The sequence below is a fragment of the Coregonus clupeaformis genome, unplaced genomic scaffold, assembly GCF_020615455.1.
Source record: "Coregonus clupeaformis isolate EN_2021a unplaced genomic scaffold, ASM2061545v1 scaf0234, whole genome shotgun sequence".
NCBI lineage: Eukaryota > Metazoa > Chordata > Actinopteri > Salmoniformes > Salmonidae > Coregonus > Coregonus clupeaformis.
Genome location: NW_025533689.1, coordinates 98,757 through 125,253, shown reverse-complemented (window position 1 = coordinate 125,253; position 26,497 = coordinate 98,757). Strand labels below are relative to the sequence as shown.

The following is a 26,497-nucleotide window of genomic DNA, read 5'->3' as shown; positions in this document are numbered from 1 at the left end:
TTGGGCTGGACTCAGAATGACCCACACACACTGACTCCTATTTGAGCCAGATAACTGAGAGAGCAGGAGTCACAGCAGGCTGAGGAGAGAAGATTATGGTGTTCACTCTGACAGGGAGACTGACACATTCCCAGAGGATGAGCCTGGGGTTCAGGTGCCGATAGTCTCACAGTGTGACAGAGAGACAATGAAGGTAAGCTTTGGGGGGAAATCGTTAGGGAAGATATTTTGGTCTACAGAGAAAATGGACCAGTCACGGTCTGATGTGCCACATCGAAAATTTGCTCTACTTAGGTGTTCAAACTGTAGGTTAATTACACACTAAACCACTGGTGTTAGGGATCTGCAGGGTGGAGGCTTTTGTTCCAACCCAGCACAGTATCAACACCACTAGAGAGATAAATCAGTATCATATTTCTCTCTAGTTAAATCCATGTCATGCCAGTCTAGTTAGTCTAACCACTGCCACCAATGTCACTGTGGTGACCGAGACGCTCATCGCCCTGAGTGCAAATTGTGATGTTTATCAGAGACCAAGCTAAACCCACAACCACATTTAAATTTCAGCTCACAATTGTTTGATTGGGAATATAATAAAACACAGGCATCAATCCTAGTGTCTGATTGGCTGAGTCCCCCCCAGAGGAGATGAGAGGATGCTGGAAGGTTGTGTCTGTTGCACCGGAAACTAAGGTTTGTGTTGTTATTGCTCTCAATAGAGCTCTTTCATGTTTGTCTGAAGGAGAGTGGGGAATTTGGTGTCTTTCACTCAGCTACCCATGGGCATCAACAAATATCTCTCTCTCTCTTCCCCCGCCAGCTTGCTATGAACACTACCCTTCCTTCCACACTGGTACAGTGAACCCTGCGCTCCACCGTCAGTGTGTGCAAACACTGGGCATCACGTCAAAATACCCACGAGCCCCCATCCCCCCTCCTCTCATATAAGCATATGTTAAAAATAACCTATGGCCGAAGCCAGCCAGCCAAGCCAATCGGCCAATGCAATAATCAACTCTAACACAGATCACGTGAGGAATAGCCTGGAAAAATAAATATAATTAAGTGGGATGATCATATGGGCTATGATGACTTAGGCGTACATTGTGTGGCTTGAGCATTGAATGTAGTTTAGCTACTTGACTACAGATTAATTAGCCTGCTTAAAGAAATGAGCCAACTGGATCCACCAAATTAGTATTTATTATTATATGGCCAACATCAATTGTGTGTCCATAAACCTACTGTATATTTGAAATCTGACACCGGTCTACGATGTCATGGACAAATTCACAGGCGGCGGCTGCAAGATAAGATTCGACCACAAAACGTCCTGGAGATTGACAGTCACATTAGCTACCTGTATTTGCCACGTTCAGAATTAACCATAAGCTTACGGCATTTATACCATCCACTTGCGCTGTCACCAAAATAACAACCCGGGCTGCATGCTTTCAAAAACGGCTCTGTAGCAAAAGGGCATTTAAAGCTCCCCAGCAACAACAAACCACACGGACACGGACCCCTCTATACTGGCTCACGATTAGCTACAAACTGGCTTTACCTCCCAATCCTTCAGCAGATTCTTGAACACATCTCTCCCATTCGGCAGAGGCCTTTGATTGTTGCAGTTATTGTTAATAGTATTAATGATAGGTACCTCCATTTCGTCTGCCTGCATCTTTCTGTGTCGGTTTGTTCACTTTCTGCAGCTCGTGCATTCCGGTAAGGTTCGAGCCTGTCAAATTGTAATAGATTTCAGTATTCCAAATTCAGAAAATCCGTCCCCGTTGGAGTGATTGGTTGACTGAACGCCAGAGAGGGCGGGGTTAACTTTTACTGTAAATGGTGACTGGCCGGTTGGTCTTGCCCACGAGTGAATCAGTAGAGTAGAGGATGCGAGTATTCTAATTCGGTCAATGAATTGGTGCTGATGCTGAGTATTCCATAATGGCAACTACATAAGAAACATTGTCAGTTTCTGTGGATTGAATGAAAAATTGGCTATTATAGCTTAGTATTGATAGGCTATTCCATTGTATCTATTGCTTGAATGTAACCATATCGTGTTCACACAGCTGTTTAATCCATTTTGTTCTGTCAGAATGACTGGATTGTGCATAGATTATCTGTCAAATCCTGATATCCTCCACACATTAGTCAGAGCGGGCATTTTAATCAATCAAGACCTGAGACAAGACACAAAACCTATGAGTGAATCAAATGATTTTATACCAGCCTAGTAACAAACCAGATTAAACTAATCAAGAGCTTGATGACTATTTGGTCGAATCAGGTATGTCATTGCTGGCCCATAACAATAGCCTGCACACTCTGTGCCAGGGCTTCCAGGATCATGATTAAAGAGCACTGCTCTAGAGGGAATTTAATATTCCCCCAAAACATCCATCCCTTGAGGCAGGCTGCCACATTGAGTGGTGGTAATGTAGGGGTCGGAGAGGGGTGACGATAGACTAGACCACTTGATGGTCACTCTTATCCTACCACCGCCACGGTGAACTGAGTGAATTATTGATTAGTGACTGTAGTATTGATTAGTGACCCCCCACCCCCGCCCCTCATAACAACCCCTGACTGAGAAAAGCACTTAACATGATCTGATTGGAGTGTACAGGTTAATGAGAGCGCAAAGGAGGTCATAGCTGTTTCACGTAGGTGAACTTGACACATGGCTGCTGGTTGGGTGCTAGGGTGTTTATACTGAATGCAGGGTGTATTGTATGCAGGGATTTATTGATGGAGAACACAGGTCAAAACAAACATGATTATGATGTGAAACACACAGCAGTGCTAATGTCATTCTGCAGTTGCTGTTTAAACTTTACTTTATTGTGTTACTATTTCCTTTTTTTCTTATTAGCACATTTTTCTTACATTTTAACTCTGCATTGTTGGGAAAGGGCTCATAAGTAAGCATTTCACATTAAAGTCTACACCTGTTGTATTCGGCACGCGACAAATACATTTGATTTCATTATATGGTTAATATTGGTGGCTGTTAGGGACCAAAACACTTTAATAATGAATTCTCTATCTCGCATTTAACTTGTGTTTTTGCCTTTGTGTGACACATCTTTCACATTAACTGAATGAAATCGGTGTGTGTAGCATGGACATGGATAATAGGCAGTCAACATTGTGTGTGTGCCTCAGAGTGTCTGAACAGAGTGGGTGCACTCTGTTTAGGTCACTCACTACGACTGTAATTGAGTGGCAACAACAGCTGCTTTCAACTGCTCTCGACACACCCAGTGTCACCCCCTATCATTGCGTCATGTGGCAATACAGCAATCAATTTACTCTGAGCGCATACCCCAATTATAGCCCCATAACTGAGTAAGTATCCAAACGTATGAGAGTTCTGAGAACATAATTAAAATGGACACGTTTTATTTGTTGAGTCACTGAATAACCAGTGTTAATGTTAGAACCATGTTTGATCAATGATCAACCTAGCATAACATGTTCTTCACAACTTAACTGCAGTCATAAGTCTTATAGTCTTATTATTATTATTATATTATTATTATTATAGGACACATGGCCTGTAAATATGATTGAGGGTACATAACCTAAACCCGTCCTAACACAGATTCCAGTGCCTAATGATCAGATCATCCAAGCTGTAGTGAAACAACCTAGTTCATGATGATAATACTTTGTTTCTAGCACTTCACATAACATAATCTCTTCCTCTCTCAAGTGGTGTCATTATTGATGTCTATCTTTCTTTGAGCTCCGATGCAGCAGCAGGCACTCATCCTCTCATCTATCAGATCAGCCGGAGTCTAGAGATGCACTCCTCAAGGCCATGGGAAATCAGTTTACACAGGCAGCACAATACTGATCTTTTGCCCAATAATTGGCAAAAGATCTGATCTGATCGGTTAAAAGCATTTAGTGGCAAAAGATCAGAATTGGGCTGCCTGTGTAAACACAGCCATAGATGCCTAATAGGCATTGGTAGCAATCTTTCTGTCTGAATTGAGGTATAGTCAAGAAAATTCATGAAAATGAATAAAAACACAGCACATCATATAATAGATGACAAAGGTTGATACAATATTTAACATTTTTATTCTTTAAGATTACAGATGTATTATTGCTCATCTATCATTATCACTTGCAATATTTAAACATTGTTTCGACAACTTCAAAATGTTAGAAGAATTTTCCATTTGTACTGACTGAGGATTTACAACAATAAATACAAGAGTCGATATGCTGTAATTCCTATACTTTTGAGTTAACCATACAAGATGCTGGTGTTAACCCTGCCCATGTGATGCAGCTATTGGACCGACTAATGCTCTTTCACCCCCGGAACGCACAGGCTATGATCCTGAGACAACTGCATCGAAGCAACCATGTCCTACAACATGTGACCCTAACACACACACACTCTCAAGCACACACAGGCTCACTCTCACACGCAGTCAGACACGACCATTTACTCACACACATCCATACACTCACTCAGAACCACACACACATGAACAACAGAGAAACTTAAGACATTGGCTACAACACACAGATCATAATAAACCCCTCTAACAGATGAGATAATCAGCACAAGGATAATGTTGTAAAAGTCTGACAAACAGACATATGGATAGTATGGACGGTCACACAGACGGGGCCTCTGACTTGGAAGATGGTTATTATGGAGGCTTGGGGGGGAGGCATAAATGCACAAATGGTAGCTCCCGAGTATGACATGAACACAGTGACATTTTAGAATGTATAGTATGGGCATAATTAACATGGGAGCATATGGGCGTATGTTCTCATGGATTTAACTCCATTCTATGCAATGTGGTATGGGCTTTTGGTTCAGGTGAAAACCCTAACAGCTGGGATTCGAACAAAGTTCATCTAAAATGTTGAGGAAATGAAGTCTGACTAATAATCGTACCAGAGGAGTTTGGCCCTCAACAGAAAAACTCACCAAACGAATGATGACACCAAATCTTGGACATTTATAAGGTGACTATTACCTTTTATCATAAATACATAAGAAATTGAAACAATGAGGTAAACTAATGTCTGAAGAAGTGACAATTTTTAGAACATGTGAAATGTAGGTCCCCAACTAAATACAAGCATATGTAATGATCCAGTCATCAAGCTTTATCCTCACTGTAGTTCAAATCACAGCTAACCCCTGACAACGGTTCTAGCGCTGTAAGTACTGTACAGGTTTCCTTACAGCAGCTTACTATTGAGGACCTGGCTAAAGAAACTACTACCAGCCTGGCTGTACATTTGGTATCTCACTGAAATAGTCTCTGTCACAGTATTCAAAAAATGATTGATCATCCAGAACATTTATTACATTTATCATATAACATTTAATTGCTTATCTTTATAATGAGACATTTGTTTGATTTCAAAAGTAAGATGGGTGGAGGAAAAAAATAGAAAAATCTAAATTTCTATATAAATATATCCCCTTGTAATGATCTCCCATACCTGTCATGCTTCTAATTAAGCAATAAGGCACGAGGGGGTTTGTGGTATGTAGCCAATATACCACTGCTAAGGGCTGTTCTTATGTACGACGCAACACAGAGTGCCTGGAAACAGCCCTTAGCCGTGGTATATTGGCCATATACCACAAACCTGGTGCCTTATTGCTGTTATAAACTGGTTACCAACGTAATTAGAACAGTAAAAATAAATGTTTTGTCATAGTGGTATACGGTCTGATATACCACGGCTTTCAGCCAATCAGCATTCAGGGCTTGAACTACCCAGTTTATAATACAGTGTAATGCTTTGATAGGAGAATCTAGCTCCGGACATCGTGGATGGATGTCATAAACTCTGGTTGGTGGAATACTTTTCATATAACTTCAACACTAGCATCATTATGTGAGCAGTTTGGGAGCTGAGCAATAGAGGCTGTGGTACAGGCAGCTGAGATGGAGTCACTGTATTTGAGTGACAGGTGGGAGAGGGGTCCCAACCAATCACAGGGAAAGACCCCGCCCCCACGCCAGTCACTGTCCAGTTCAATTGAGGGAATAGGAGAACCAACGCATTAAAACATACTTAAAAACAAGACAAAGAATACATCTGAATCACATTATCAAATAAAAGACAGGATATGATTGGACCCAGTGACCTCCCCCTCACACCTTTTCATCGAATCCCTTTCAATTTATATTTGAAAACAAAACAGAAATCAAGAGTAGAACATAAAGACAATAGGACATGAACCACACGTCCATCACTAAATCTTCAGAGGTCATCTTTCATTCACAGAGATTTTTTGTACATTTCAGTTTGTTTGTTTTTTCTTCATCAATAGTTTTTAAACGAACAATAAAAATATCTCGTAATGGAGTTTTTACGTACGACTGACTGACAGACAAACAAGTAGCTAAGAGAAGACGATGAAATGGTGGAATCTCCAGGAGACGCTTGCTAAGGAGCGCAAAGTGGCAGGAGCAGCTCAAAAAGGTTAGAGTTACGTTATTCTAGCGTAAATAAATAAACACTGCCAAAGCGCAGGTAAAGCCACGCCCTCCACTCTGAGCAATTAGCACAGAGCTCCTCCCCTCTCCTGTAAAAAGCAGGTGTGCGACTATTCCGTCCTCCTCTCTACTTTCTTCTGGGTTCTGTACGATTTATGGAGCCTCTGTATTTTCTTCATTTCAGAGTTGGTTTAATACCTTGGGGAGAGAAAACGAATGTCAAAACACATCGTTACAGTTACTGTTATGTAACATGGGAAGAATGGAACAATCATGCACTGTGGATATCTCTCTACCAGCATAGCCGTCTTATTTCTCATTATAACTCTGATTCACTGTATTTTATAACGTTACACCTTTGCAGTATAACACCACGAAACATATACAGTGGGGAAAAAAAGTATTTAGTCAGCCACCAATTGTGCAAGTTCTCCCACTTAAAAAGATGAGAGGCCTGTAATTTTCATCATAGGTACACGTCAACTATGACAGACAAAATGAGATTTTTTTTCCCAGAAAATCACATTGTAGGATTTTTAATGAATTTATTTGCAAATTATGGTGGAAAATAAGTATTTGGTCAATAACAAAAGTTTCTCAATACTTTGTTATATACCCTTTGTTGGCAATGACACAGGTCAAACGTTTTTTGTAAGTCTTCACAAGGTTTTCACACACTGTTGCTGGTATTTTGGCCCATTCCTCCATGCAGATCTCCTCTAGAGCAGTGATGTTTTGGGGCTGTCGCTGGGCAACACAGACTTTCTATGGGGTTGAGATCTGGAGACTGGCTAGGCCACTCCAGGACCTTGAAATGCTTCTTACGAAGCCACTCCTTCGTTGCCCGGGCGGTGTGTTTGGGATCATTGTCATGCTGAAAGACCCAGCCACGTTTCATCTTCAATGCCCTTGCTGATGGAAGGAGGTTTTCACTCACGATACATGGCCCCATTCTTTCCTTTACACGGATCAGTCGTCCTGGTCCCTTTGCAGAAAAACAGCCCCAAAGCATGATGTTTCCACCCCCATGCTTCACAGTAGGTATGGTGTTCTTTGGATGCAACTCAGCATTCTTTGTCCTCCAAACACGACGAGTTGAGTTTTTACCAAAAAGTTATATTTTGGTTTCATCTGACCATATGAGATTATCCCAATCCTCTTCTGGATCATCCAAATGCACTCTAGCAAACTTCAGACGGGCCTGGACATGTACTGGCTTAAGCAGGGGGGACACGTCTGGCACTGCAGGATTTGAGTCCCTGGCGGCGTAGTGTGTTACTGATGGTGGCTTTGTTACTTTGGTCCCAGCTCTCTGCAGGTCATTCACTAGGTCCCCCCGTGTGGTTCTGGGATTTTTGCTCACCGTTCTTGTGATCATTTTGACCCCCACGGGGTGAGATCTTGCGTGGAGCCCCAGATCGAGGGAGATTATCAGTGGTCTTGTATGTCTTCCATTTCCTAATAATTGCTCCCACAGTTGATTTCTTCAAACCAATCTGCTTACCTATTGCAGATTCAGTCTTCCCAGCCTGGTGCAGGTCTACAATTTTGTTTCTGGTGTCCTTTGACAGCTATTTTGTCTTGGCCATAGTGGAGTTTGGAGTGTGACTGTTTGAGGTTGTGGACAGGTGTCTTTTATACTGATAACAAGTTCAAACAGGTGCCATTAATACAGGTAACGAGTGGAGGACAGAGGAGCCTCTTAAAGAAGAAGTTACAGGTCTGTGAGAGCCAGAAATCTTGCTTGTTTGTAGGTGACCAAATACTTATTTTCCACCATAATTTGCAAATAAATTCATTAAAAATCCTACAATGTGATTTTCTGGATTTTTTTTTCTCAATTTGTCTGTCATAGTTGACGTGTACCTATGATGAAAATTACAGGCCTCTCTCATCTTTTTAAGTGGGAGAACTTGCACAATTGGTGGCTGACTAAATACTTTTTTCCCCCACTGTACACTGAGTACATAAAACATTAAGAACACCTGCTCTTTCCATGACAGACTGACCAGGTGAAAGCTATGATCCCTTATTGATGTCACCTGTTAAATCCACCTCAATCAGTGTAGATCAGGGTTCTTCAATTCCGGTCCTGGAGGGCCAAAACACCTCTATTTTTCATCCTCTCCTTCTAATCAGGGGCTAATTCAGACATGGGACACCAGTTGAGTGCAATTAACTACCAGGTAGAAATACAAAACAGAAGTGTTTCGGCCCTCCAGGACCGGAATTGAAGAACGCTGGTGTAGATGAAGGGGAGGAGACAGGTTAAAGAAGGATTTTTAAGCCTTGAGACATGGATTGTATATGTGTGCCATTCAGAGGGTGAATGGGCAAGACAAAAAAGATTTCAGTGCCTTTGAACGGGGAATGGTAGTAGGTGCCAGGTGCATTGGTTTGTGTCAAGAACTGCAACGCTGCTGGGTTTTTCACGCTCAACAGTTTCCCGTGTGTATCAAGAATGGTCCACCACCCAAAGGACATCCAGCCAATTTGACAGAACTGTGGGAAGCATTGTAGTCAACATGGGCCAGCATCCCTGTGGAACACTTTAAACACCTTGTAAAGTCCATGCCCTGACGGGGGGACACAACTCAATATTAGGAAGGTGTTCCTAATGTTTGGTATACTCAGGGTATGTCACATTAAATATGTAGCATACAATATTAGCAAGTAATCGTTCATGTTTACCTGTAGTAGTTTGGCTTGAAGGGCCCGTTCTTGTTCAAGCCCAGGTACTTGGCCTGCTCATCACTCAGCTCTGTGAGGTGGGCATCGAACGTAGGGAGGTGAAGGCTGGCCACATACTCATCTGGAAATAATACAGAGGGAGAGAGAGAGAGAGAGAGAGAGAGAGAGAGAGAGAGAGACAGAGAGAGAGACAGAGACAGAGACAGAGACAGAGAGAGAGAGAGAGACAGAGAGACAGAGAGACAGAGAGACAGAGAGACAGAGAGACAGAGAGACAGAGAGACAGAGAGACAGAGAGACAGAGAGACAGAGAGACAGAGAGACAGACACAGACACAGACACAGACACAGACACAGACACACAGAGAGAGAGAGAGAGAGAGAGAGAGAGAGAGAGAGAGAGAGAGAGAGAGAGAGAGAGAGAGAGAGAGAGAGAGAGAGAGAGAGAGAGAGAGAGAGAGAGAGAGAGAGAGAGAGAGAGAGAGAGAGAGAGAGAGAGAGAGAGAGAGAGAGAGAGAGAGAGAGAGAGAGAGAGAGAGAGAGAGAGAGAGAGAGAGACAGAGACAGACAGAGACAGAGACAGAGACAGAGACAGAGACAGAGACAGAGACAGAGACAGAGACAGAGACAGAGACAGAGACAGAGACAGAGACAGAGACAGAGACAGAGACAGAGAGAGTGAGAGGAGAAAGCCAAGTTACTCTAGCTAGCAGGGACACAGGGCTGTTGGTTATATATTAATTTATTTGTTTGTGAGGGGTTAGCTGAGCACACTGGGGCTGCTTCTCTCGTCTCTCCCTCCCTCCCTCCCTCTGTCATGCTCTGTCAGTGATGGTGCAATGAGCTTAGCAGCAGGCTCTGACAGGCTGACCTATATTGAGCCTCTCTGCCAGTCTGCATCTCGTCCTCCCTGCTTTTACTCTATACGCTGTGGGGGGCAGAGACCCGGCTACGCTGCCAGCTGCAGACACACACCAACACATGCATGCATACACCCAGACACACACACTCCTCTCTAAATAGGATGCATTCTACTATGAATGATATTTCCCAGACAGTGCAATGACTGTAAATGAATAGAAAAAAAGACTAAACGCCGCAAACACACCCTGATATACCAACACCCAGTGTTGGTTTTGGATCATGACGTAGAACATAAATAACCCAATTCAAGACATGGCTGCAGGGGATGAGTTAGTACAGAGCTGCTTCGAAATATCTTTAAGGTCATGCTAGCCTTCCCTTTCCCTATCCTGTATATCTATAGCTTCTCTTTGCTGAGTTGAGTCTTTGTTGTGCATTCTGGCTGATCCCCTTTCAACTCAATGTTTTCTCCTAAAAGGGTTTTGTCAGAGGTTCAGACAGGGGGACGGGTGCTGTCGGGTCACTACTGGATGCCTCGGCTGAGGCCTGAGAGGATAAGGATGAGGGAGCGTGTGTGTGTGAGCCGGATGGTTGAGTACAGAGGATGGATGAAGGAGTATGTCTGTGGACATAGAGCACGGTCTCTTACCCATCTTCTTGGGCAGCAGGTAGACATCCTGTTTGTAACGTCCCTCTGGGGCATTATACAGCTCTATCAGAGCCAGCGCCTGAGGTATGAGACAAGACCCAGATGTCAATCAAACACATCGGTTACCATGGCAACGCCAAGGTCGCTCTCATGACGCACACGGCCTGGCCTGGGGTCAGCGGCAGAGCAATGACAGGACCCTAATCTCTACGATTACTGTACGAAGTGGCGCACACACAACAATGCTGATCCACCCTACACACAAATCACAAAACGCACACACACACGGTACCTGGGTGGTGGCGGTGATGGACAGGACAAAGGTGGGGACTGTAGAGCAGCTCAGGTTCAGAAGACGACCCTGAGGACAGATAGAGACACACATTGGGTTAACAACCAGTTAACAGCACACAGAATCAGAGAAAACTGCCTTCACCTCCATCTCAATGATAAGATACAGTGTGTGTGTGTGTGTGTGTGTGTGTGTGTGTGTGTGTGTGTGTGTGTGTGTGTGTGTGTGTGTGGGGCTGACATCGACAAATGTCAAAAACAGTGTTGCTGATTCCAAGATCACAATAACAGAAGAGTTGCCTGTTATCTCAGAACAGATGTGGTGTAAACAGAGAGAGAAAATGGAACTGTTACTGAGCTCAGACTGCTAATGAGGCAGCATTCACAAAGGAGGAGGAACTGATCTGGCCTACATTTACTACTGCTATCATACACTCCTAAGTGACACAGAAAGCCTGCAAAAATGTTATTTTTTCTCCAGAGAGCTGCAACATGTTGTGTTAGTATGTAGAAATTAAGCTTTGGTGGTGCTTTAGTTTCAATTCCCTGCGAGTAGCAGTAACAGTACAATGCGGCGTACTGTTACTTTATGCAGTATGCACGCACTGCCTGGTGGAACTGAGGCAGCCCACACTTCCCTGTTCTGTTGAGGGAAGTGAGTCAGAAGAACAGAACTACAGATGAGCTCCAGAGAACCAAACTAACAAAACAACCACTTCTCTTTGAAAAAGCCTCTCAGATTGAGACAGGAGAAGAGAAGTGAGAGAGTCCAGAAGTGAAGATGGAGAGAATAGAGTCAAAGAGGGAAGACAGAGTGGCAAACAAACAGCAGAGGAGAGGGGGATTCTACTCTCTGATTAAAGCCTGGAATAGATCAAACAGCAGAGGAGAGAGGAATTCTATTCTTGGATTAAAGCATGGAGGAGATCAAACAGCAGAGGAGAACATGATTCTATTCTCTGATTAAAGCCTGGAGGAGATCAAACAGCAGAAGAGAGAGGGATTATATTATCTGATTAAAGCCTGGAGGAGATCAAACAGCAGAGGAGAGGGGTATTCTATTCTCTGATTAAAGCCTGGAGGAGATCAAACAGCAGAGGAGAGAGGGATTCTATTCTCTGATTAAAGCCTGGAGGAGATCAAACAGCAGAATAGAGGGGGATTCTATTCTCTGATTGAAGCCTGGAGGAGATCAAACAGCAGAGGAGAGGGGGATTCTATTCTCTGATTAAAGCCTGGAGGAGATCAAACAGCAGAGGAGAACGGAATTATATTCTCTGATTAAAGCCTGGAGGAGATCAAACAGCAGAGGAGAGGGGGATTCTATTCTCTGATTAAAGCCTGGAGGAGATCAAACAGCAGAGGAGAGAGGGATTCTATTCTCTGATTAAAGCCTGGAGGAGATCAAACAGCAGAGGAGAGGGGGATTATATTCTCTGATTAAAGCCTGAGGGAGATCAAACAGCAGAGGAGAGGGGTATTCTATTCTCTGATTAAAGCCTGGAGGAGATCAAACAGCAGAGGAGAGAGGGATTCTATTCTCTGATTAAAGCCTGGAGGAGATCAAACAGCAGAGGAGAACATTATTCTATTCTCTGATTAAAGCCTGGAGGAGATCAAACAGCAGAAGAGAGAGGGATTCTATTCTCTGATTAAAGCCTGGAGGAGATCAAACAGCAGAGGAGAGGGGTATTCTATTCTCTGATTAAAGCCTGGAGGAGATCAAACAGCAGAGGAGAGAGGGATTCTATTCTCTGATTAAAGCCTGGAGGAGATCAAACAGCAGAGGAGAGAGGGATTCTATTCTCTGATTAAAGCCTGGAGGAGATGGGGATTCTATTCTCTGATTGAAGCCTGGATGAGATCAAACAGCAGAGGAGAGGGGTATTCTATTCTCTGATTAAAGCCTGGAGGAGATCAAACAGCAGAGGAAAGGGGGATTCTATTCTCTGATTAAAAGCCTGGAGGAGATCAAACAGCAGAGGAGAGGGGGATTATATTCTCTGATTGAAGCCTGGAGGAGATCAAACAGCAGAGGAGAGGGGGATTATATTCTCTGATTAAAGCCTGGAGGAGATCAAACAGCAGAGGAGAGGGGTAATTCTATTCTCTGATTAAAGCCTGGAGGAGATCAAACAGCAGAGGAGAGGGGGATTCTATTCTCTGATTGAAGCCTGGAGGAGATCAAACAGCAGAGGAGAGGGGGATTCTATTCTCTGATTAAAGCCTGGAGGAGATCAAACAGCAGAAGAGAGAGGGATTCTATTCTCTGATTAAAGCCTGGAGGAGATCAAACAGCAGAGGAGAGGAGGATTATATTCTCTGATTAAAGCCTGGAGGAGATCAAACAGCAGAGAGGGGGATTATCTTCTCTGATTAAAGCCTGGAGGAGATCAAACAGCAGAGGAGAGGGGGTTTCTATTATCTAATTAAAGCCTGGAGGAGATCAAACAGCAGAGGAGAGGGGGATTCTATTCTCTGATTGAAGCCTGGAGGAGATCAAACAGCAGAGGAGAGGGGGATTCTATTCTCTGATTAAAGCCTGGAGGAGATCAAACAGCAGAAGAGAGAGGGATTCTATTCTCTGATTAAAGCCTGGAGGAGATCAAACAGCAGAGGAGAGGAGGATTATATTCTCTGATTAAAGCCTGGAGGAGATCAAACAGCAGAGAGGGGGATTCTCTTCTCTGATTAAAGCCTGGAGGAGATCAAACAGCAGAGGAGAGGGGGTTTCTATTATCTAATTAAAGCCTGGAGGAGATCAAACAGCAGAGGAGAGGGGGGTTCTATTCTCGCAGAGGAGAGGGGGATTATATTCTCTGATTAAAGCATGGAGGAGATCAAACAGCAGAGGAGAGGGGGATTCTATTCTCTGATTGAAGCCTGGAGGAGATCAAACAGCAGAGAGGGGTATTCTATTCTCTGACTAAAGCCTGGATGAGATCAAACAGCAGAGGAGGGGGGTATTCTATTCTCTGACTAAAGCCTGGAGGAGATCAAAACAGCAGAGGAGAGGGGGATTCTATTCTCTGATTAAAGCCTGGAGGAGATCAAACAGCAGAGGAGAGGGGGATTCTATTCTCTGATTAAAGCCTGGAGGAGATCAAACAGCAGAGGAGAGGGGGATTCTATTCTCTGATTAAAGCCTGGAGGAGATCAAACAGCAGAGGAGAGGGGGATTCTATTCTCTAATTAAAGCCTGGAGGAGATCAAACAGCAGAGGAGAGGGGTATTCTATTACCTGATTAAAGCCTGGAGGAGATCAAACAGCAGAGGAGAGGGGGATTATATTCTCTGATTGAAGCCTGGAGGAGATCAAACAGCAGAGGAGAGGGGGATTATATTCTCTAATTAAAGCCTGGAGGAGATCAAACAGCAGAGAAGAGGGGGATTCTATTCTCTGATTAAAGCATGGAGGAGATCAAACAGCAGAGGAGAGGGGGATTCTATTCTCTGATTGGAGCCTGGAGAAGATCAAACAGCAGAGGAGAGGGGGGTTCTATTCTCGCAGAGGAGAGGGGGATTCTATTCTCTGATTAAAGCATGGAGGAGATCAAACAGCAGAGGAGAGGGGGATTCTATTCTCTGATTAAAGCCTGGAGGAGATCAAACAGCAGAGGAGAGGGGGATTATATTCTCTGATTAAAGCCTGGAGATCATCAAACAGCAGAGGAGAGGGGGATTCTATTCTCTGATTAAAGCCTGGATAAGATCAAACAGCAGAGGAGAGGGGGATTCTATTCTCTGATTGAAGCCTGGAGGAGATCAAACAGCAGAGGAGAGGGGGATTATATTCTCTGATTAAAGCCTGGAGGAGATCAAACAGCAGAGGAGAGGGGGATTATATTCTCTAATTAAAGCCTGGAGGAGATCAAACAGCAGAGGAGAGGGGGTTCTATTCTCGCAGAGGAGAGGGGGATTCTATTCTCTGATTAAAGCATGGAGGAGATCAAACAGCAGAGGAGAGGGGGATTCTATTCTCTGATTGGAGCCTGGAGGAGATCAAACAGCAGAGGAGAGGGGGATTATATTCTCTGATTAAAGCCTGGAGGAGATCAAACAGCAGAGGAGAGGGGGATTCTATTCTCTGATTAAAGCCTGGAGGAGATCAAACAGCAGAGGAGAGGGGGATTCTATTCTCTGATTAAAGCCTGGAGGAGATCAAACAGCTGAGGAGAGGGGGATTCTATTCTCTAATTAAAGCCTGGAGGAGATCAAACAGCAGAGGAGAGGGGGGTTCTATTCTCGCAGAGGAGAGGGGGATTCTATTCTCTGATTAAAGCATGGAGGAGATCAAACAGCAGAGGAGAGGGGGATTCTATTCTCTGATTGGAGCCTGGAGGAGATCAAACAGCAGAGGAGAGGGGGATTCTATTCTCTGATTAAAGCCTGGAGGAGATCAAACAGCAGAGGAGAGGGGGATTCTATTCTCTGATTAAAGCCTGGAGATCATCAAACAGCAGAGGAGAGGGGGATTCTATTCTCTGATTAAAGCCTGGAGGAGATCAAACAGCAGAGGAGAGGGGGATTCTATTATCTGATTAAAGCCTGGAGGAGATCAAACAGCAGACGCACTGAAGAACCTGGCCTGCCCGTCTTTCTACCTGGCTTTCTGTCTGACTCTCTCTCGCAGTGGTTTCATTCTGTCAGAGATTGCTCACACACACAGAGAGCGAGAGCGCCTCTGTGTCTCTCTCTGCTATGAGAGAGGGAGTGTGGTGTAGACGTACTGCTAGTTTACCAGGCTCAGCCTCCAATAGGGGTTGTTGCACAATTACATATGGATCATTTGGAGCTATTCACGCCCAGTTATTTGGAAGTTGAGAGGATTTACAGATCGGATCATTGACCCTTGTGACTGAGCAGTGAATTGAGGCACTACCGTCATGGACAGGCTGTTATTAACGTGACGATGATGATGATGATAGATAGATCACCTCAGCCAGCAGCACTATCCTCTTGCCGTCAGGCCAGATGACATGGTCCACCTGTGACCTCACTCTCTCCCAGGTCAGCTCCGGGGTCCGCAGGCTCGCCTGAAGGAGAGGACAACAAACGGACAGGAAACAGTTACCATGAGAGCAGTTTCACTATGACAACCAGGGCCTAAAATCGACACCTGCGGGTAGATTTTGGCATTGGTGGGTAAGATGTCCATTTCACAATTTTCACCATTCATTTTGTTAGAAATCAAGTATGAGCTCATTTATAGCTAAATAAATTCTGCAGTAGCTGTTCTCAAAGTGTTTCTGTCATTTTGTTTCATAGCTGGTAGCTAATCACACAAAGAACTACGAATCTTATAATAATATCCCGCAACGCGCAGCAACACTGCTTGGGTGGGGAGCTGTGTGCACTGTGTTGAATACTAATTTTAGAACCGGTGCGCACAAGCATAAAAGCTGGTCTAATTTACTGAGACGTTGTCCTTGTGTTTCTTGGCTATTTACATGGTTTTGTTCACAAGCTAGGTTGTTTTTCAATATTTGAGTGCTAGCAAAGACATTGGCTACTAGTCAGATTCTCTATATCACAGGCACACTGTCTCTGAGGAGAGCAGGCGACTCCAGCAGCTCAGTGCTCTCGTTGCCACGGTAACCGCCCGCACTTAAAGGGGCAGCTGAACATTTGTATCTCATCTGTGATATTTTGGTTAAGACACTCAGGTCACAAAAAATGAAATAACATTGAGCAATATACCACATCACTTCTAACTAGTAATACATTTATTGTTTTAGAAACATTACAAAGCATGCTGATATGCTTTTATTAAATTATTATGGGCAAAAAATATTTTGGCTTGTAGAAAATCAGAGTGGCTGGTAGATTTTTTTAATCTACAGTACCAGTCAAAAGTTTGGACACAACTGCTCAGTCAAGGGTTTTTCTTAAATTTGTTTTACTATTTTCTACATTGTAGAATAATAGTGAAGACATCAAAACTATGAAATAACACATATGGAATCATGTAGTAACCAAAAATCTCAAATTTGGACTCCAGACCAAAGGACAAATTTCCACAGGTCTAATGTCCATTGCTAGTGTTTATTGGCCCAAGCAGGTCTCTTCTTCTTATTGGTGTCCTTAAGTAGTGGTTTCTTTGCAGCAATTCGACCATGAAGGCCTGATTCACACAGTCCCCTCTGAACAGTTGATGTTGAGATGTGTCTGTGACTTGAACTCTGAAGCATTTATTTGGGCTGCAATGTCCGGGGCTGTTAACTCTAATGAACTTATCCTTTGCAGCAGAGGTAAATCTGGGTCTTCCATTCCTGTGGCGGTCCTCATGAGAGCCTGTTTCATCATAGCGCTTGATGGTTTTTGCGACTGCACTTGAAGAAGAAAATATATTTTGATTTGTTTAACACTTTTCTGGTTACTACATGATTCCATATGTGTTATTTCATAGTTTTGATATCTTCACTATTATTCTACAATAGTAAAAATAAAGAAAAACCCTTGAATGAGTAGGTGTCCAAACTTTTGACTGGTACTGTATTTGCCGCAGAGGCTGGTGGACCAAAAAGTTAGTTTCAGGCCTTGATGACAACAGTCACTATGAAAATGGTTTCCCTATGACCCTGAGGATGTCACCGTAAGAGTGATAAGAAGTGACAGGCATAGCGAGCCAACCCGTAACTATGACATCGTCAGGTCAGGGACGTTGTCGTATCACAGCTTCCCCCACAGTGACAATAATGTGACAAGCATTGGTGACAGCCGTGTTTCCACCCACACGATCAGTTAAGCTGTCACAGACAGTCACAATAACACACCCACACACATACATACAACCCCCCACCTCCCACCAATATGCACACACACACACAAACACACTTCACTCACCACATCAATCTCGGTGTTTGAGTGTCCCATGTTACAGACGATACAGCCGTTCTTCATACGGTCCAAGTATTCTCTCACCACCACGTTCTTATTTCCTGGAGTAGAGGGAACATCATAAACATACCATCAATATTACACTCTCACAATCATCATGTTCACTACTGTACACTGAAATGTCAGAGAAATGCATAAGTGGGCAGAGGAGAAAGGCGAATACTACAAATAACTCTTGCTAGGCAGATATATGCTCAATGTTGCTGTTTATATCACTTCAAAATGAATTATGTTAGTGTATATGCTACACAAATTATGCTTGGAATAAATCTCCTGCACTAGATACAAAAAATCAATCTACTCAAATTGCACCATAGCTCTCCACATCCACTCTCCCCATAGACCTACTGTATGAATAAGTGTCTAAATTGCATTGCGTGCCTCAAAGTAAGTCTGAGTGTGTGTGCACTCACACATTCGCATGAGTGATTAAGGTTGTATATCCTTTTTCAATTAACGTTGATGACTGCAGCTTGTCAATAATTAACTAGGGAGGTATGCAGTCTGTCGCAATTAACTCTTCACTCTGATTGAATCTGAATGTGGAGCACTGACTGACTGGCTGCTAGGTCGTAGTGCTTGAGATGACTTCTGTAATGTCTATACCAGTGGTCACCAACCCTTTCTGAGTCAAGATCACTTTCTGAGTCAAAATGCAAGCCAATATCTTTTTTTTGACATAACTTAAAAATGTAAGCCTACGCAACATTAACCAATTAAAAACAGTTATGTAGCAATGAGGTTTGTGCAGTAGGTTATAGGCCTAATACAATATCAGTGCATATTGGCTATGCTTGAATTGCCCTGCCAATGTTGTTCTTCTCAGACCATTTTGAAATTATATTTAAAAATTCTAGGTACATGATCACACTGGTAATAGATCATTTGTTGTATTACTTGTGAGGCACAGCTGAGTGAGCATAATAATTAGCTTTTTTTCTTTTTTACTGGACTGATGGCCTGCATCTGATTGTCAGTCTGATGGGAGGGAAGGAGCAGCGGTGAGGATGCCACTCACCCGACTCACCGTCCCTCCTCTGATAAAAGGGGAAACTCAAGTCGCACTGCATTTTTCTGCCTCATGCACCAATTCATGTTGTTACTCCGATGACCCGAGAAAGTGAAATATTCCTCGATATTAAAAAAGTCACAAGCTGCTAATAATAACGCAAGCTTATCGAAACACTTTGCTATAGCCTACTCATTCATTGCAGCTGCAGTGCTGGTTGTAGTGTGAGTGGAAGTAGGGAGAATGCGCATTTTATGGATTATAAAAGTGTTGAACAAAGAGTTGACAGTGCTGAATAACAATTTAAACATACAGCTCTTTGCTGTATTCATTGAGTCTCTCTCTAGTCATGTTTTAAAAGTTTTGAAATCTCACAGTATCAACTTTGCTGTGCGTTAGAGGCTTATTTTTACAGTCTATGGCTCGAGGAAACTGTGCAGACACGGTGATCTGAGCCATCTGATTGGCCAACGGTAGGCCTATCGGTGCACTTGATTTGATCTCTCTGGGCCTGCCGGGTAGGCAGAGTTCTACCTTCAGACACATGAAATGGTTCAGAATGTGAACACTTTTGCCTTCCCGGCGCTAGGGCTGCTGAATCAAGTGCACCTACCGCCAACAGCTCGAAATGAAAAATAGGAACGCAAGGATTTATCGTTGTATTTTTACAGAAATGTTTGGTGACTAGGAATGCCTTGGAGATCGCGATCGACCGGTTGGTGACCACTGGTCTATACCCTTCTGCCTACTACCCTCTAGGCTGCTGGGGGAGAGTGTGTGTGTTTATGTGTGAATAGAGTGGTGCAGCCTGAATCAGTCAAGCAGTAAAGCCATAAGGAGAAAGTGGTTGTTGTTGCTATGCCCATGCTGGAAAGGATGTGAGTATAGTGGTTTCTAACCACAAATGTGATTTTAATAAAAAAATCTAAACCCTGACTTAAACGCGAAAGAGCTCATGTACTTGCACCTGGTTGTTAGTTCTGACACTGTTGCCACTTATCTGTTCTAATGTGGCCATCTAGTGCTGACCGAGGGGACAAGGGAGAGTTGTTCACCTGTGCAGGTGATGACAATGTCCACTTGTCTGATGACTTCATTCAGCTTCACCAGTCTGAAGCCATCCATGCTGAACAGGGACGGGAAACAAACGCGTTACTTCCTTGTTCACCCTGCTGCCATTGGCCGATTAGTTCATGTACCAGGCTCTGATTGGTTGAACTTACCAGGCCTGCAAGGCACAGATAGGGTCGATCTCTGTGACGTACACGATGGAGCCCATGGCCTTGAGAGCAGCACAGCAGCCCTTCCCCACCTATGGATGCACAAATAAAAACATACATGGGCATAGGACTGATGGAGGCTACACTACAGACTTGGATGGTAAACAGTGTCCTCTGGTGGTCCATTTTTATATAATAAGGTGTTTAGATAGCCAGCAGCATACCACCCTGCATCCCACTGCTGGCTTGCCTCTGAAGCTAAGCAGGGTTGGTCCTGGTCGGTCCCTGGATGGGAGACCAGATGCTGCTGGAAGTGGTGTTGGAGGGGCAGTAGAAGGCATTCTTTCCTCTGGTCTAGAAAAATATCCCAATGCCCCAGGGAAGTGATTGGGGGCATTGTCCTGTGTAGGGTCCCGTCTTTCGGATGGGCCGTTAAACGGGTGTCCTGACTCTCTGTGGTCACTAAAGATCCCATGGCACTTATCGTAAGAGTAGGGGTGTTAACCCCAGTGTCCTGGCTAAATTCCCAATCTGGAATTTCGGTGCAGGTACAGCCGACTTACAGTAGCAAAAACATTATTGTATTATTATTTTAGCGATACTTGGAGTCGAATATCAATATAATATCGTCCACAAATAATATAGCGATATGAAACTACCAATTGTTTTCCCCATCACCAATATACAGTAGGTAAGAGACTCTTACCTCTCCATATCCACACACCACCACCTGCTTTCCCCCAAACATTACATCAGTGGTCCTCTTCAGACTGGAGGGAGAGAGAAGAAACACAAATCACAGGAAGTTAGCATGACAAATGTTTAAGTCATCCGTAGACAATGGGATTACTCCTGGCCGTCAGCACCCAAAGACAATTATGTGAGACAACGGACAATGAAGTAATCTTCTTAGAGTTGTTAGAGTTGTCCTACCCGTCCAGGATAGACTCCCTGCAGCAGTAGAGGTTGTCAAACTTCTGCTTGGTCACAGAGTCGTTGACATTCATGGCCGGGACACACAGCTTCCCCGCCTTGGACAGCTGGTACAACCTATTCAAAGAGTAGCAACAGATGGGCATTATAATCAAGCACTGAAACCTGACACTACCTGATATGGCCACTAGATGGAGACATGGCCATAGAAGACAGACCACTCACTTCAAAACAAATCCCTGACAAAACACTGTTTTTCTCAGTCTAGACAATTAGTCAATTTATAATGAAGTTGTGTGGTGAGTAGCAATCCACCCACCTGTGTACTCCAGTGACGCTCTCCTCCACGATGCCCTTGATCTTCTTGAACATGTTGGGGTATTTCTTATAGATCCAGTGGGTCAGGTCTCCGCCGTCATCTAAGATCTGGAAAAGGACACACAATGTGTATTTCTAACTGATCAGGATAATTTACACCGTAACAAAGTCTGGGTGGCAGTCTGTAACTGAGAGATAGAGTGATTGAGGGTGACAGACAGACGTACCATGTTAGGCTGCCAGCCCTCCAGGTTGACACAGCGATCGATGCACCACCAGAAGTCATCCTCTGACTCGCCCTTCCACGCAAACACAGAGAACCCTGAGAGAGAGAGAGAGAGAGAGAGAGAGAGAGAGAGAGAGAGAGAGAGAGAGAGAGGAGAGGGAGAGGGAGAGGGAGAGGGAGAGGGAGAGGGAGAGGGGAGAGGGAGAGGGAGAGGGAGAGGGAGAGGGAGAGGGAGAGGGAGAGGGAGAGGGAGAGGGAGAGGGAGAGGGAGAGGGAGAGGGAGAGGGAGAGGGAGAGGGAGAGGGAGAGGGAGAGAGAGAGAGAGAGAGAGAGAGAGAGAGAGAGAGAGAGAGAGAGAGAGAGAGAGGAGAGGAGAGAGAGAGAGCGCGAGAGAGAGAAATTTGGCACTGCAGCATATTCTTATGAATATCATACCATTGAATTGGTTGAATTGAATTGGTCAGCGGTCGTGACAGAGAAAGAGCTCCCACACGACACAGACGCTCAAATGAAGCAGCCCTTTTGACACTCACCTCCCTCAGCCAGAGCAGCTGCCACCTCATTCTGAGTGGAGTAGATGTTACAGGCAGCCCACCTGCACTGAGCCCCCAGGGCAGACAGAGTCTCCATCAACACCTGCACAACACACACAGACCAGACCGCACGTTCAGTTAGGACACAGCCAATGGAGACAATTGTGTTCAAAGAAAAGCCAGCATTGCTAGCGCTGCCGCTAAAAGATGTGTAAAGCTGGCTTAAGACTAGTGCCATTCAGTACGCCTGTGAGTTGGGGTTCTGAGCAGAAGTGGCAGACACAGTAGGCTGAGCGGTGGATGGTGGCGTGTGTGTGTTTGTGTGTGTGTGTAACTCACGGCTGTCTGAGCTGTGATGTGGGTGCAGCCCACCACTTTGGCTCCAGCCAGAGGCTTCTCTCCCTGGGCTCTCTTCCTCAGGGCCATGAGGGCTGGCATCTCTGTGTGGAGGAGACAACACAACCGACAGGTTATTTTGACCCAACATTACAACATTACTACAAAACCATTGGTCCTGTTCCAATACTTTAAAAAGGCATCCTTCTCTGTATAATCTTTAAAATGCTAAATAAATAAAATAACTATCAAAAATTAAATTCAATGAATCTTTCTTTGATCCCCTTGCTTAAGCGTGGTTAATCAAAGTTAGCTGGCCAATGTGCTTTGGGAACCCTCCCAGATGGTGGAATCTTTCCCCTCTGGGTTCTGTTGCTCTGTCAATGGTCTGTCACCTAGACATTCAGAGCTTGAGCCATGTGTGATAATTTTTATTTATTTAACCTTTATTTAACCAGGTAAGCCAGTTGAGAACAAGTTCTCATCTACAACTGCGACCTGGCCAAGATAAAGCAAAGCAGTGTGATAAAAACAACAACACAGAGTTACATATGGAATAAACAAAACGTACAGTCAATAACACAATAGAAAATATATCTACAGTGTGTGCAAATGTAGTAAGTTATGGAGGTAAGGCAATAAATAGGCCATAGTGAAAAATAATTACAATTTAGTATTAACACTGGAGTGATAGATGTGCAGAAGATTATGTTCCCATGGGGGGCCAGTATGAAAAAAAATAATAATAATGTATGCACTCACTAACTGTAAGTCGCTCTGGATAAGAGCGTCTGCTAAATGACTAAAATGTAATGTAAAAATGTAAATGTGCAAATAGAGATACTGGGGTGCAAATGAGCAAAATAAATAACAATATGGGGATGAGGTAGTTGGGTGGGCTAATTACAGATGGGGTGTGTACAGGTGCAGTGATCGGTAAGCTGCTCTGACAACTGATGCTTAAAGTTAATGAGGGAGATAAGAGTCTCCAGCTTCAGAGATTTTTGCAGTTCATTCCAGTCATTTGCAACAGAGAACTGGAAGGAATGGCGGCCAAAGGAGGTGTTAGCTTTGGGGACGACCAGTGAGATATACCTGCTGGAACGCATACTACAGGTGGGTGTTGCTATGGTGACCAATGAGGTAAGATAAGGCGGGGATTTGCCTAGAAGTGATAAGGCCTACCGAGCCAGGGCTATCTGAGGTCAGCTGTATATAGACTTAGAAAACTTGAAAGTGTTGTACATTTACATTTACGTCATTTAGCCTGCAGTACAGACTGCGGTCAGCTGTACAGACAGTGTTAGGGCTATCTGAGGTCAGCTGTACAGACAGTGTTGGGGTTATGTGTTGAGTAGTAGACAAGGCTATGTATGATATGCAGTATAGACACTTGGGATTATGTGGAACCAGTGGTGCAGTACAGACACGTAGGACTGTGAGTGGTCAGTGATGCAGTACAGACACGTAGGACTGTGAGTGGTCAGTGATGCAGTGCAGACACGTAGGACAGTGAGTGGTCAGTGGTGCAGTACAGACATGTAGGACTGTGAGTGGTCAGTGGTGCAGTACAGACACGTATAACTATGAGTGGTCAGTGGTGCAGTAGACACGTAGGGCTGTGAGTGATCAGTGATGCAGTACAGACACGTATAACTACGAGTGGTCAGTGACGCAGTACAGACACGTAGGGCTGTGAGTGGTCAGTGATGCAGTACAGACACGTAGGACAGTGAGTGGTCAGTGATGCAGTACAGACATGTAGGACTGTGAGTGGTCAGTGGTGCAGTACAGACACATATAACTACGAGTGGTCAGTGGTGCAGTACAGACACGTAGGACTGTGAGTGGTCAGTGGTGTGTCCTGTTGGGTTTCAGCAGAGGATGGAGTGTCCCATCACAGTGTGCTTGATTGGGTCTTAGTGGAAGAGGCCTGTGGCCCCCTGCTGTTTATCTCACAGGCTGGGAACATATGGCCACTGAGCACACAGCCCTGGAGGAGATGGCCTGTCAGCGTGGCACACACACAGAATCATACCATCACAGAATCACACTCTCTCACTCTCTCTCCCTCACACACACACACACACACACACTCGTATGCACACATCTTCCACCTTGCCACACACACCTCTAGCCCTAACCCACCTTGCTCAGCGATCTCGATCTCCCTGCGTCCGAAGTCGGCCTGCTTGATGTTCTTGATGCAGAAGTCTCCGTTGCCCTTGGAGTTCTTCTGCTGCTTGTCCCGAGGAGAGGTCTCATCGTCAGAGCTGTCCGTGTACGACGCAGCTAAAAGAGAGAGCAGGACAGAGAAGAGAGGATTCAGAGTACAGGACAGGACACAACACACACGCAACAGCACGTCTACACACACTCAACAGCAGCACGCGAGCTGCACACACACACACACAATAATGCACATTCAACATGCCCTCAGGATATAGACATTAAACTAACAACATACGTGACCTGACCACACACTAGGCCACAATCTACTCTGATGTCCAAAACAACTGCATAGCTCACATTATGAGCTATATCTAAGGACTGAGCCCCAGGGCAGGGCAGAATACACCTGCAGAGCATGGGCGTCTACATACTAGGTTCGGTTTGATCCTAGCAGAACTCGGCTAGGCGAAGTGAACATCTGTGCAACACATACTCAGTTAAAAGACCTTCGCTTGAAAAACAAGAAAAAATTGTCAATTGTCCATCTTGAGACGCCATAGCCAGTATACACTTCCTCAAAATAGTCAGAATTAATCTAAGATAAGTCAAGAAATCTGTCATTCATTTTGACGTTTTTGCCGGGGAGATCTTAGTCATACAATTTTACATCTAACTTTTGGTTAGATGCAGTATTTCTCAAGTGAAACAATGTGCGTGAAAACGATTCGTATCTCGTTGAATGACAACAAACACTTAATTGAAGAATCCCTACTGTCAACCAATCACCGACGAAGGGGCGTAGATGTCGGCTACCGAACGTCGGCTTGCCTCGAGAGAAAACATTTGCACGAACAGCCGAAAAAAACATTGCTCAAGACCAAAACAAACAAAAACGAACACAAAATATCATAATATATCTACGAACTGTTTCAGATGGGAAGCATGTGGACGCCTTTAGCCAAATTACTGCTCTCCCACAGTGTGTGTGTGTGTGTGTGTGTGTGCACTCAAGGCCCAGGGCTGGGACAGAGAGCATGTGAGCGGGAGAGAGAGAAAGACGGAAAAAAAAGAGACAGAGGGAGAGAGAAGGGTCAGTGGGGACAGTCAGGACTCTAACTCTGTTGACTCGTTCTGTGGGAATAATTACAGCAACCACAGAGCTGAGGGCTGGGAATTACAGGGCTGGGGATCAGGAAAGAGAGGGAGTGTGAGGAAGAGAGCGAAAGAGTAGCCAGTGGGGGAGAAAGAGAAAGGGAGAGAGTGGGGGCGGACAGAATGCAATGAGGTACAGTGAGAGGACAAAGAAGAAAGGAGAGAGAGTGGACTTTTGAGGCATTTGGGCGAAGTGGCCGGTGAGTGTGTCTGTGCGTGACATTCAAAAAGATGAGGAACAGCCAGGTAGGACATCTCAAAATCACTTCACAAGTGGAAGAATGAGAGGCCACATAGGGGATTGCCAGTCACGCCAGGGATGCGGTATTTCACACTACGTCTTTCACACTTCTTTCCTGACAAACATGTTTACAACACTGGTTGTAAAGCAAGGGTCATGCCCTTTTTATGACACGCAGGACTGACAGGCCCCTCCTTATCCTACTACAGAGCCATTCCAGTGCTTCAGTGTTAATGTCGCCTCTCCTCTCTCTTTCTCCCCCTCTCTTGAAAGGGGCCTCTAGTAGCCCTGGGAACAAGCAGGAGTGGGATAAGCAGGTGATCAGGACTACTAGTATAGTGGGAATGTTCCCTCTCCTCTACCTTTCTCTCACCCTCTGACTTCCTCTCTTTTATGGACCCCCAACCTTAAAATCGGCTTACACTGGCATGCCTGCCAGAAAAAGAAAAAAACTGATCTCAAA

At 44.5% G+C, this 26,497-nt stretch overlaps 2 protein-coding genes across 4 annotated transcripts in view; both read right to left on the bottom strand.

Moving 5' to 3' along the window:
* Positions 1 to 1,756, bottom strand: part of LOC121543683 (striatin-interacting protein 1 homolog) — a 30,694-nt gene extending 28,938 nt beyond the window's left edge. For both annotated transcript variants that reach the window (XM_041853785.1, XM_041853786.1), the window contains exon 1: positions 1,661 to 1,756. In XM_041853785.1, the coding sequence (XP_041709719.1) occupies positions 1,661 to 1,681 (21 nt within the window). In that variant the 5' untranslated portion in view covers positions 1,682 to 1,756. The remainder of the gene's footprint in view (positions 1 to 1,660) is intronic.
* Positions 1,757 to 6,669: 4,913 nt separating this feature from the next.
* The window catches only part of LOC121543682 (putative adenosylhomocysteinase 3), a 46,723-nt gene continuing 26,895 nt past the window's right edge, over positions 6,670 to 26,497 (bottom strand). Inside the window, exons 3-17 of one of the 2 annotated variants that reach the window (XM_041853782.2) lie at positions 24,618 to 24,761; positions 22,473 to 22,573; positions 22,134 to 22,236; positions 21,602 to 21,696; positions 21,376 to 21,482; positions 21,057 to 21,173; positions 20,830 to 20,893; positions 20,127 to 20,215; positions 19,959 to 20,029; positions 17,841 to 17,935; positions 15,932 to 16,030; positions 10,996 to 11,064; positions 10,704 to 10,782; positions 9,192 to 9,312; positions 6,670 to 6,698 (exon numbers count right to left, since the gene is read on the bottom strand). In XM_041853782.2, the coding sequence (XP_041709716.1) occupies positions 6,692 to 6,698; positions 9,192 to 9,312; positions 10,704 to 10,782; positions 10,996 to 11,064; positions 15,932 to 16,030; positions 17,841 to 17,935; positions 19,959 to 20,029; positions 20,127 to 20,215; positions 20,830 to 20,893; positions 21,057 to 21,173; positions 21,376 to 21,482; positions 21,602 to 21,696; positions 22,134 to 22,236; positions 22,473 to 22,573; positions 24,618 to 24,761 (1,361 nt within the window). In that variant the 3' untranslated portion in view covers positions 6,670 to 6,691. Of the gene's footprint in view, positions 6,699 to 9,187; positions 9,313 to 10,703; positions 10,783 to 10,995; positions 11,065 to 15,931; positions 16,031 to 17,840; positions 17,936 to 19,958; positions 20,030 to 20,126; positions 20,216 to 20,829; positions 20,894 to 21,056; positions 21,174 to 21,375; positions 21,483 to 21,601; positions 21,697 to 22,133; positions 22,237 to 22,472; positions 22,574 to 24,617; positions 24,762 to 26,497 lie in introns of those variants that run through there. The other variant, XM_041853784.2, reaches the window with a different exon arrangement.